Here is an 11,134-nt window from a genome sequence, read left to right on the forward strand (position 1 = left end):
ATAAAGAGGCGGCAAGGGCATCCCGTTCATGTAACCACAGTTTAGTTTTAGCTTTGAAGGCATAGATGTGAGGAACGTTTGAGAGCATTGGGAAGTTCCAGAGCTTAGCCGCAAGGACAGGGAAGCTAGAGCCTCCGGCTGTCTGTAGCTTGAAAATGGGAATAGTCAGCGTATGAGCCTGAGAAGATGTTAGTGGTCTAGTTGTTGTATGAAGCGCGTGGAAAGGTAAGCCGGGGCTGCGCTGTTCTGGGCCTTCTGTGTTAGAACAAGTGCTTTGAGGGATATGCGGTGAGTGATGGGTAGCCAGTGCAAGTTGCGTCTCGTGTTAGATATGTGGGAACGCCTAGGAACGCTGAGAGCTGGCTTTATGGCGGTGTTCTGCATGACCTGGAGTTTATCAATGTTTCTTTGACTAGTCCCTAGGTAGAGGGCGTTGCAGTAATCGATTTTGGACATGATGAGGGTTCTGGCGAGAATCAGACAGTTCTCCGTAGTCAAGAAGGGGCAACATGCTGTAATCAATTTTCAAGTATAGGATGATGCTGAGACAACTGCGTTGGTTTGTCGATCGAGGGATAGAGTCGAGTCGAGATTTATTCCAAGTGTTTTAGTGACGTTGGAGACTTTAATATTGTTCCCATCAATAATGAAGGAATTGAACTTGGGGTCTGGTTTAGTGAGTTTGTATTGAGATCCAAGAATGATTAATTCTGTCTTTCCATCATTAAGGCAGAGCCCATGGTGAGCCATCCAGGATTGAATGACAGTGTAGACTGTATTGAGAGCTTTGGCATCTGTTACATAATCGCCAGTGATAGGGATGAGTATCTGGGTGTCATCCGCATAATTAGTGTAGGAGACACCCAGATAGTCAAGTATATCAAAGAGCGGTTTAGTAAACACGTTTTAAAGTGTGGGAGATACACAAGATCCTTGTGGAACTCCGCACGGGACGTGGGCTGGATCAGCTGCGGCTATGGGAGAGAAGACCCTAATGGTTCTGTTTGCCAGAAAAGAGCTAATCCAAGATGTGGCTGCGTCGGAGAAGTGGGCCGCAATTTTGAGGTGGTGGCAGAGGATTTGGTGATCGACCAAATCAAAGGCAGCTGAAAGATCAAGGAGGAGCAGGAGTGCCAGTTTGCCCTTGTCTTTCAGCTCCTCAATTTGGGTTTTCAAGTCGATTAAGGCTGTCTCAGTACCGTGTCTGGGACGGAAGCCAGATTTTGTAAGCCCTAGAAGATTGTTGGTTTCAAGATAGTCTTGGATTTGGAGATAGGCTGCGCGGTCCAGAATATTGAGAGAAGGTAAGGCACCGTGGTGATGGGCCTGTAGTTAGAAGGATTACTGGGATCAAGATTAGGTTTTTTGATTAATGGGATGACCCAAGCATCCTTAAGGTTGTCAGGTACAATGCCCGATTTGAAAGAGGCATTAACGAAAGAGGTAATGAAAGGGGCAAGATCATGTGCAGCTTCCTTTATGACCGGTGCAGGGCAGGCGTCACCTTGGCAATTGGAAGGCTTAAGCTTCGTTATGATATTTTCGACTTCCTTAATGGTGAGGGGTGAGAAACTGAAAGGTTGGACGGAGTGTTTGGGAGAAAGGGTTTTGTATGATGGAGGGTTACCCGTTGAGGCTGCCAGGTGACTTTTTTTTAGTGTTAATCTTGTCTTGGAGCAAGGCAATTTTATCAAGCAGTGCCTTTTGAATATTGGAGCACCATTCAGTGTCCGGGGAGCATGTATCAAGCGGGGCAACAGGGGACTCCAATTCCTTAAGGATCTTGAAGAGTGCATTGGTATTTGATTGGGCTTGAGTGATCCTTTTGTTATATACTTCCTTTTTAGCAGCTAGGATGGCTTCTTTGTAGGTAAGGGAAGCTGTGGTGAGGTTGTTTTTGTTGACTAGAGAAGGTGAGCTTTTCCAATGGGCCTCAGCTTTTCTTTTTTCTTTGCGCAGGTCACGTAAGTGCGGGGTAAACGAGGAATTAAGGTGGAGCCGCGGTTTTTGTTTGCGCAGTTTGAAGGGGGCAATGGTATTGAGGGCTTTTAGCAAGACGCGGTTGTAAGTGTCTACTAGCACTGTGGGGTCCGAGCACGTAGTGGACGCCGAGTTCAAAAGAGGAAGGATAGGTGGGACTAATTTCTCAACCGTAATATCCTTTTTGTTGCATGCGGAATTGGGAGGGGCAAGGTTGGGTTTATCTGTGGGTGGAGTGGAATTAATGGAGAATGATATTTTGTGGTGATCAGACCATGCACATGGCAACACAGAGGTGACGTTAAGCGCACAGTTCAAGTCAGAGACCCAATCAAGAGTGCGACCCTTGATGTGGGCGGGCTCATTGACATGTTGGGTGAGACCGAAGTCGGCCAGGACTCTTTCTAGGTCAAAGGCTTTGGTGTCATTCGTATCTTGGTAGCCTAGATTGAAGTCTCCCAATATAATGATTTGTGAGTTGGGCTTAGTACTGGTAGCTAGGATAGATGAAATGTCCTCTGCGAATGAAGAGGTCGGGCCAGGGGGCCTGTAAAGGAGATGTATAGTGGCCGTGTGATTAGGGGAGATCGGCAGTTTAATAGACAGTAGTTCAGCTGATGGTAGCTGCAGGCTCTTGGCAGCTCCGAGGTTAAGTGAACTCTTAAATATGAAGGCTAGTCCACCCCCTTAGTTTGATTGGTGTCCCTGTCACACCTGATAATGGAATAGTTGTCTGGGATGGCCAGGGTCAGAGAAGGGCCAAGTTTCCGTGATCGCGAGAAAGTCAAGGTTTTCTGTGACTATGAAATCTGCAATATCTAGAGCGTGTGCAGGGATGGAGCGTGCGTTAATAAGCGATAGATGCCGAGCAGCCCCAACACATGGGGGCAGGGGGCGGGGAGTAAACCCGGGCCAACCGATGCCGCCCTCCGACTAGATTGAGAATGCTTTCCAGGCTAGACTGCAGGGGACGCACAAACGCCTGTCCACCCCGCTTACAAACAGGGGTCACATAGGCAGCCGGTGCCCAACTTGGGCAAGTTATGCATGTGAACGAATGCTGTATGGGAAAGGGGCTGTGAGTATCGTACAGCCCTGATCTGGACGTAGACTCAGACTCCCACACACCCCACCTGATCAGAAACACAGAAACGTAGACTCACTTCAAGCCAGCAATGCCAATTAACCAACCCACTAACAACCTCACCCTCTGCATACACTTCTCAAATTCTAACCAAACACAACCACAAACCTACAACACAACAATCCACACAAACTTCACTACAGTGCAACAACAAAACAAGCAGCCATAAACCCGCACAACAGCACACAACCTCTCCCAGCAGTATAACACCCCAAGCCCAGCCAACGGAATTCCAGGCTGTGGCCGCCAACAGCACATCACTGCTCCCTTGCACTTATCCAGCTGATCCCCTCTAACTCCCCCCCCGCCCCTCCCGTTTTTTCACAGCTGCCAGGGGACCACTCCGGTGGTGATAGTGTGCAATATAAATATCCTTTAACATTAACACCCCTGCCCATGCCCCTTTTCCTACTCTGCTGGAACCGCTCTAGCAGAGTACCCTTTCCCTGCCCCAGCCACAACTCTTCCTGTCAGATCCCCCTCCCCCTCCGCATTATCTCCAGGTCCTCACCGTTGGAGCGCAGTTTCAACCGCAATCTCTACTACCAACACTGTTCAGGTTATCACATGGCACATTTTCACCATTCCTTCCTGCACACATGCTGTCATTTAAGATTGAATAAGAGGGATGCTTTGAAAAGGAGAAGTGGGTTAGCCCCATTGCCTTGCACGGTGGGAAGGAACAGTGCAGGAGGAGTTGGGTTTTTGCTCAATGAAAAATAGCAACATTTTTGTCCAAAAACATGTCTGGCCCTTCTCCGAAATCGGGAGGGTTGGCATGTGTGCCCCTGTACTCACCCTGGGTGGAAGGTCCATTCCAGTCTCCCGTCTGTATGGCGGTAAAGAGGACGTTCCCAGGGGACCCATCGTGGGTAGGGGTGCTAGCGTGGGTAGGGGTGCTAGCGGGGGTAGGGCTGCTAGCGGGGGTAGGGGAGCTAGCGGGGGCAGCGGCGGTAGGGGTGGCATCGGTGTAATGGGAGCCAGAGACGGGAGGACCGGCGCCGGAGATGGGTATGGGCGGGGCGGGAGAAGGCCGCGATCGGGGCTCAGCGAACGGGGGCGATACATGACGGAAAACGGGTTCTAGGGCGAAGGCCCCCCGGTAAGGTTAGAACCGGAAATCCAACGTCAGGGTCTGTGAGAACGTCCACATCCGGGGATCTGCGGGGGGACAATGCGGAGGAGGAGGAGGAGGACGTGCGCGCGCAAGTGCAACTGGAAAAGGGACGGGTGCGAGCACGCAACGTTTGGGGGGTGGACGTACGGTAGCTAGCGACTAGTTCCCATCCGAGAAACGGACCATAGCAACGGCCCGCCCACTCTTCTTCACGTGACTTCCCACGTCAATCACTGTGACTTTTTCCGGAGCACTGTCAGTGAGCGCTCAGCTGGGGTCGGGAAGGCTGCAGGTGCTAGTGGCCATTTTCTTCGGTATACCGGGGACGTTTATGCAAAAACCTGGAGCGCCTGACTTCGTCTTGTCCCTCGTCATTTTTCTGAGATGACCCGGGAAGGCACAGGCTGCAAGAGCGACAGCAATCCGTGTGTTCTTGGCTGGCTGAGAATACAATTTGCGTTTTCTTCGGGATACCGTGAACCTTCCTGCAAGACGCCAGGTTGAGATGGGGAGTGGAAAATTACATGTACGTTAAAAATCATGTTCAGCTTAGGTCTGGAGGGAGGGATAAGGACACAGTGGTGTGGGTCTGGAGTGAGGGTTGTGGCACATTGGTGTAGGTCTGGGGAGGGATAGAGGCACAGTGGTGTGGGTCTGGGAGAGGGATGGGGCACAGTGGTGTGGGTCTGTGGAGGGATAGGGACACAGTGGTGTGGGTCTGGGGGAGGGATAGGGACAGTGGTGTGGGTCTGGGGGAGGGATATGGACACAGTGGTGTGGGTCTGGAGCAAGGGAGGTGGCACAGCAGTGTGGATTTAATGGAAGGGGTGGGGACATTGGTGTGGGGGAGGGATGGTTCATCCAGGTGTGGGTCTGGGGGCGGGATGGGGACATCTTGATTTGGGGACCGAGGGATGGGGGCATCTTGGTGGGGTTAATGTTAAAAGATATTTGTACCACGCACTATCACCACCGGAGTAGTCCGCTGGCGCTTGTCTGCAATGGATGGGGATACATTGGTGTTGGTCTGCAGGGAGGGATGGGGCATCCTGGTTCGGGTCGGATGGGGGCATCAGTGTTGGTCTGGAGGGAGGGGATGAGGTCACATTGGTGTGGGTGAGGTATGGGGCACATTTGTGTGGGTCTGGGGAGGATGAGGGCATATTGGTGTGGGCCTGGAGGCAGGGATGGTGGCATCTTGGGGTCTGCAATGGATGGAGCACATTGGTGTTGTCTTGAACAGGTATGGGGCATCTGTTGGTCTGGAGAGTGGCATGGGGCATATTGGTGTGGGTCTGGAGGGAGGGGATGGGGGCACATTGGTGTGGGTTTCATAGGAGTGATGTGGACATGGGTCTGTGTCTGGGGGGGGTGGTTCATCTAGGTGTGTGTCTGGAGGGCAGGATGGGGCATCTTGCTGTGTAGATAGAGGGGTGGTGGGATGTTGGTGGGGTCTGCAGTAGATGGTGGCACATTGGTGTCAGTCTGGAACAGGTATGGGGCATCTGTTGGTCTGGAGGGTGGATTGGAGCATCTGGGTGTGGGTGGGAAGGGGATATCTGTGCATCTGGAGGGTGGGGCATCTTGGTGTGAGGGGGAGGGATGGGGCACATGGGTGTGGATCGGGAAGGATGAGGACATTGTTGTGGGTGTGAAGGGAGGCATAGGACACATTGGTGTGGGTCTGGAGGGAGGGATGGGTGCTCATTGGTTGGGGAGGGATAGGGCCATCTTGCTGTGTGGGAGGAGGATGGGGCATCATGGTATGGGTCTTGAGGAAGGGATTGGCATCTTGGTGGAGTCTGGATCTGTGGGGGGCATTGTATATCTAGAATGGAGCGGCAGGGCATATGATGGGGGGAATGATGGAGCATGTGGGTCTGAGTGAGGGCTGGAGCCCTCTGTTGGGAAGGAAGGGGGCACCTGGGTGTGAATGGATGGATGGCATATGTATGTCTAGAGTGAAGAGTGCTGGTTTATGGGACGGGTGGGACGATGTTGTCGAAGGAGCCAGTGCATAGATTTCAGTCCTGGCGAGATGACAATCCCTGGGCTTGAGGCCAAGGACAGGTCTCGCAGTCCTGTTCTGGATAAATTGCAGAGGGCCGAGAGTAGAAGCAGGCAGATTTAGAAAGAGGATGTTACAATAGTCCAGCCTAGAGAGAACCAGAGCTCTGGAGACAGTGAGCTTCTGGGGGAAGGAGAGGAAAGGAAGAATACCTCTGAGGAGGAGCAGCTGGTAGTGTGACTTTTTAGAGATGTCAGAGATGTGAGGAGGGTGTGGAGTTGAAGACGACCCCAAGGTTTTTAGCCTTGCAGGTGGGAGCAGAAAGAGGGCCAAGAGAGGCTGACCAGAGACCTACATGGAAGGAGGGAGCAGATGTGCCGATGAGAAGAATCTCAGTCTTCCTGGCATTAAGGCAGAGGTCATTGGCGGCACACCACTTCTGGATAGCAGACAGTCGGAGATGAGCGAAGGGAGAGGAGGCAGAGGGTAGCCTGAAAATGAGCTGGGTGTCATCCGCATAGCACTGAAAGTTGGGGCATAGAGCGGCGATGCGGTGGGCAAGGAGTGCCAGGTATTGGTTGAACAGCCAGGGAGAGAGGTTAGACCCCTGGGGGACACCACAGGTAGAGAAAAAGATAGCACGGAGGAAGGACCAAAGTTGGACCTGGGAGGGCCGGTCAGAGAGGAAAGAAGTCAGCCACGCCAGAGCCTGACCAGTGATACCCAGGTTATCTCGGAGACGGTTGAGCAGGATGCCATGGCTGACAGTGTCAAAGGCAGAAGAGAGATCAAGCAAGATGAGGACGCAAGGGATGTTAGAATCAAGGTTGGAGAGCAGGTCTTCACGGATGTTCAGGAGAGCAGTTTCCGTGCTTCTGGCAGCTCTGAAGCCAGACTGATGGTCATGAAGGCAACCAACAGATTCAGTGTGGAGATTAAGCTGGGAGATGGCAAGTTTCTCTAGGAGCTTGCCCAGGAAGCGAGTGATGGAGCTTGGGCAATAGTTAGCCGGGGAGAAGGGGTCGGCAGAGGGTTTCTTAAGAGGTGGCACAAGGGAGTGCTTCAGGGGGCATGGAAAGACTCCAGTAGCAAAGGAGTGATGCAGAAATCAGCCAGGGAGTCCATGTGGTCCTTGATAGTTTTAGAGGAACAGGGGTGAACCTGTTTCGACAAGACTTTCATAGATCGGACTTGTCTAGAAACCTCATCCGCGGAGAACGGGGGTGGAGAGGTGGCTGCAGAAGGGCCAGAGGAAGAGCAGGGAGTAGGGGGAGGGAGGGCATAGGATGAGCGTGAGGATAGGATGTCCTGATTTTTAGAGATGAAGTGAGAAGCCAGTGCTGTGCAGATGGCCTGGGAAGGGACAGGAGAGGTAGAGACTGCGGCAGGAGTGGCCAGTTCCTTGCATATTTTAAAGAGTTCAGCCGAGTTGTTGTTTGCCGCAGAGACGCGGGCTTGGATATGAGATCTCTTCCTGGTTAGGACATAGAGCCGGTATTACCTTTTGGAGCAGGCGGCAGGCCAGTTTGTCAGAGGGTGTACATGAAGCATGCCATATCCTCTCTGCCAACCTGCACTTGCGTTTTAGGGTGACAAGGTCTGAGTCGTACCAGGAGTTGCACTTGGATTTGTGCTTCAGGGGGATTCACATGACTGGGGTAAGGATATCAAGAGTATCAAATATAGCAGAGTGGAGCGTGGAGAGCGCTGTGTCAGGGTGAGAGTCAGCCAAAGAGGGCGGGGTGGGTGAGAATGTGGTTGTGAAAGCCTCAGCTGACACGCGCTTAATGGGTCGGATGACCGAGGAGGTGGATGGAAGTGGCTTGGCGTAAGGGGTAGGGAGGGTGAGGTGAGAGGAGACAGTGATCGCTCCAGGAGAGAGGAGTGGAGAGAGGAACAGAGAGGGGAAGGTCTGAGGAGATCAGAACATCCAGAGTGTGCCCTGCAGAGTGAGTCAGGCCAGAGGGGAGAATAGTGAGTGAGAGCAAGTCGCAGAGGTCGTGAAAGAGTCCAGAGGGAGGGCAGGAGGCATCCAGGTGGATGTTGAAGTCGCCAAGAAGGAGGAGTTGAGTGGTTGAGGCCAGGAGTGAGGAGGAGAGGTCCGCCCACTCAGAGAGGAAGGAGGAGATCTGACCAGGTGGCTGATTGTAGCCACAGTAAGGGAATGGCTAGGGGAGAGAGAGAGCCTGCAGACGAGGCATTCAAAAGGGTAGTAGTCCTGCGTAGGAGTGACAGAGGCAGGAATCCACTCAGGGAAGATCAGGGCTACACCCCCACCAGAGCGGTTGGACCTGGGTGTGGAGAGGATCTTGTAGCCATCAGGTAGGAGTGTGTCAAAGCTAGTGATAGAGCTGGCCGTGAACCATGTCTCAATGAGCGATGGGGAGGCCTGGGTTGGAGATCAGGATGTCCTCTTTAAACTTCTTCCTACCAGATTTGGTGAGGAGAGCAGGATAGTCAAAAGAGAAGCAGTTGGAAAAGATAGGAGAGACAGAGAGCACCATAGAGTAGGTGGGAGGGGGGGAGACACTAGAAAGGACAACTAGAGCAGGCAGACGGGACAGCAAGAGGCAAGCAACTTGAGCAACGGGACAAGACGACACTCTGGATTAAAGAGATCACAAAATGCTAATTTTAAGACGGGAGGGGAGACACACCTAAGTTTGAGAATCCAGAATAGACGGAGAAAGGCCTAGGTTTCACAATGCAATTTTTTTCTTTATGGTACTCAGTCACATTTACACACACGGTGGAAAATCACCTAAGTTTGAGAATCCTTGGTTTTTACTACATCCTTGGTTTTTACTTCATTGCAGGTGGCGTGCCCTTACCACACTTAAGTATGTTCCAAGAGGGGCTTTGTAGCCTGTCTCACCCTCCGTGCGTGAGACAAGGGGAGCTCTCCCTCCTCCCTTGTGCTGGGCAAGTTGTAGCAGCTGCCGCGCTCGGGAGACAAAGTATCCTCTCGCTTTGTTCTCCAGTGGCGCATGGGTCCATGTATGTATAAGGCTCCTCCAATGCGTTCTCTGGGGCACTTGCACTGCCAATCGGGTATTGCTGCTACAATCTTGCAGCCTGCCTCGCAGCCGCCGCGCTCGCGAGGCGATGTATCCTCCTGTCCTGCTGTTTATATCCGTGCAAAGCTGGGTTCCTTTGAATTAACTCAGGGCACCGGCACCGCACTTCAAGCGCCATTGCTTCGGTCTGCAAGCCTGCCTGCCTGCCTGCTTCGCAAATACCACCCTCTACAGACACTGTTTCTTGTCATACAGTGGCTCTCCCTTCTCTGTTCAGTCACCAGAGACGAGAGGGCTGATCCCGTTATGGCGCAGGCTGAGAGCATTTGGTCCTTCTTCTGAGTTCAAGAAAGACTCCCCAGGCATGATTCCTCCGGCGCTGTCCACGTCCATCAATGATGCCCCACTGACTCTGACCGCGGCACCAGCCCGTCGAAGTTTGCCAGCTGCGCACTTTCAATCCTCCGTCTTTCCTTGTTTTGCGCATAACTTTAGTTTCACGTCTCAGCTGTAGTTGCAGCTTGGTGCCTCGCGTGCTTTGCACGTTCATGCACCTGTGGGTCTGTGTGAGTTCCAATCGCCTCCTCCGCCTCACGAGCGTTCCAGGATCATTTCGGATCTCTGGGAGCCTGTAAGAAACATAGCCTCTCACATGGCCGTTAAGCCACCCCCAGCCCCCACGCCTCCTCTTTGTTAGTGTGTATTTGGCCATCGATGTAAAGCCAGCACTACTTCTCTTGGCCTGGCCCCAGGTTCTTCTCGCTGTGGACCCCCCATGCAGTGAATTCTATATGATAATTTCTCCCCCAGCCTGTATGTCCAGCAAATCTTTGAACGTGTGCTGCAGGTCGGCATCACTCACACTTTCTGGCAGCCCCTTCACCCTGATGTTAGACCTTAGATGTTCTCCAAGTCCTCTGCTTAGAGCTCCATGTTGTGTGTCGCTACCGCCAGCTGCTCTGTGAATACAGCTATCTTCCGGGTCTCTTCACTGAGTTCTTGAATGGTGTTTTCATTTGTATCAATTCTGTCACCCAATTAAACTATGTTGCTTTTGATTTCCTGCAGGCATTGTGTGTATTAGGCTTAATTGTGTCTTAAGGGTAGCCGTCATTTGGTCACTGAATGCCTTTAAAGCACTGTTGCGGCACCTTGCTTGTGACCTCTTTCCCCTGTGGTAGCATTGGGGGGTCCCTGCCTCTGTCACCGCTGGATCCTCTTCCTCCGGGCTCCCCCCCTCCTTTCTCCATAGCATTTGGAGGGTTCCTTCCTGTTTTTTTGAGACCTTGACCGCTGGAGGGCCCTCTTTGGCCTCCTTGGTCTTGTTGCGCAACATTGCCGGGTGATGGCGAGTGCCTACCTGCACCTTACTGTGCAGGACATCTCCCCAGGCCTCTCAGGTTCCTCTTGAACCTGGGGTATTGGCCAGTTGTTATGTATGAAGGGTATGCTCCTCTCTCCCTCCTGTGCGCCATGGGGGGTCTAGCTCACCTTTAGAGCCTGGGTTGGTTGCCCCCTAGGGTCTGTGGGGCTAGTACACTCAAAAGTGAGCTTGAAGTGGTCAAGGTTGTGGTGTCACACTGGCCCAGGAGCTTCTTGAATTTCTTCCTGGGGTGCCCCCCCCCCCTTTGCACACACCGTTCATGGGCCTCTAAGTACACTCTTGCCCCCCTGGAGTTTCTTCTCCGTTAATCTTGCACGGCAGGTTCAGTTTTCGTGAGGGTGGGTGGTGGAGCGAAGCAGTGCTCTCCTCCAGAGTCCAATGCTGGGGGTTGGGAGCACGCTCCATCCCCGCCGGGTTCCTTCCTTGGTCGGGGGGGGGGGGTGCTGCAGGAGACTTAGTGCTGTCGCCCTTCTATTACTGCAGT

General features: G+C 52.7%; 1 protein-coding gene across 2 annotated transcripts in view; it reads right to left on the reverse strand.

Moving 5' to 3' along the window:
• The window catches only part of LOC138468306 (zinc finger protein 318-like), a 616,069-nt gene extending 611,711 nt beyond the window's left edge, over window positions 1-4,358 (reverse strand). The window contains exon 1 of one of the 2 annotated variants that reach the window (XM_069608799.1): window positions 3,923-4,358. In XM_069608799.1, the coding sequence (XP_069464900.1) occupies window positions 3,923-4,192 (270 nt within the window). In that variant the 5' untranslated portion in view covers window positions 4,193-4,358. The remainder of the gene's footprint in view (window positions 1-3,922) is intronic. The other variant, XM_069608800.1, reaches the window with a different exon arrangement.
• Between the last annotated feature and the right edge of the window lie 6,776 nt (window positions 4,359-11,134).

The sequence above is a fragment of the Ambystoma mexicanum genome, chromosome 4q, assembly GCF_040938575.1.
Source record: "Ambystoma mexicanum isolate Mex_15411 chromosome 4q, UKY_AmexF1_1, whole genome shotgun sequence".
NCBI classification, from domain to species: domain Eukaryota; kingdom Metazoa; phylum Chordata; class Amphibia; order Caudata; family Ambystomatidae; genus Ambystoma; species Ambystoma mexicanum.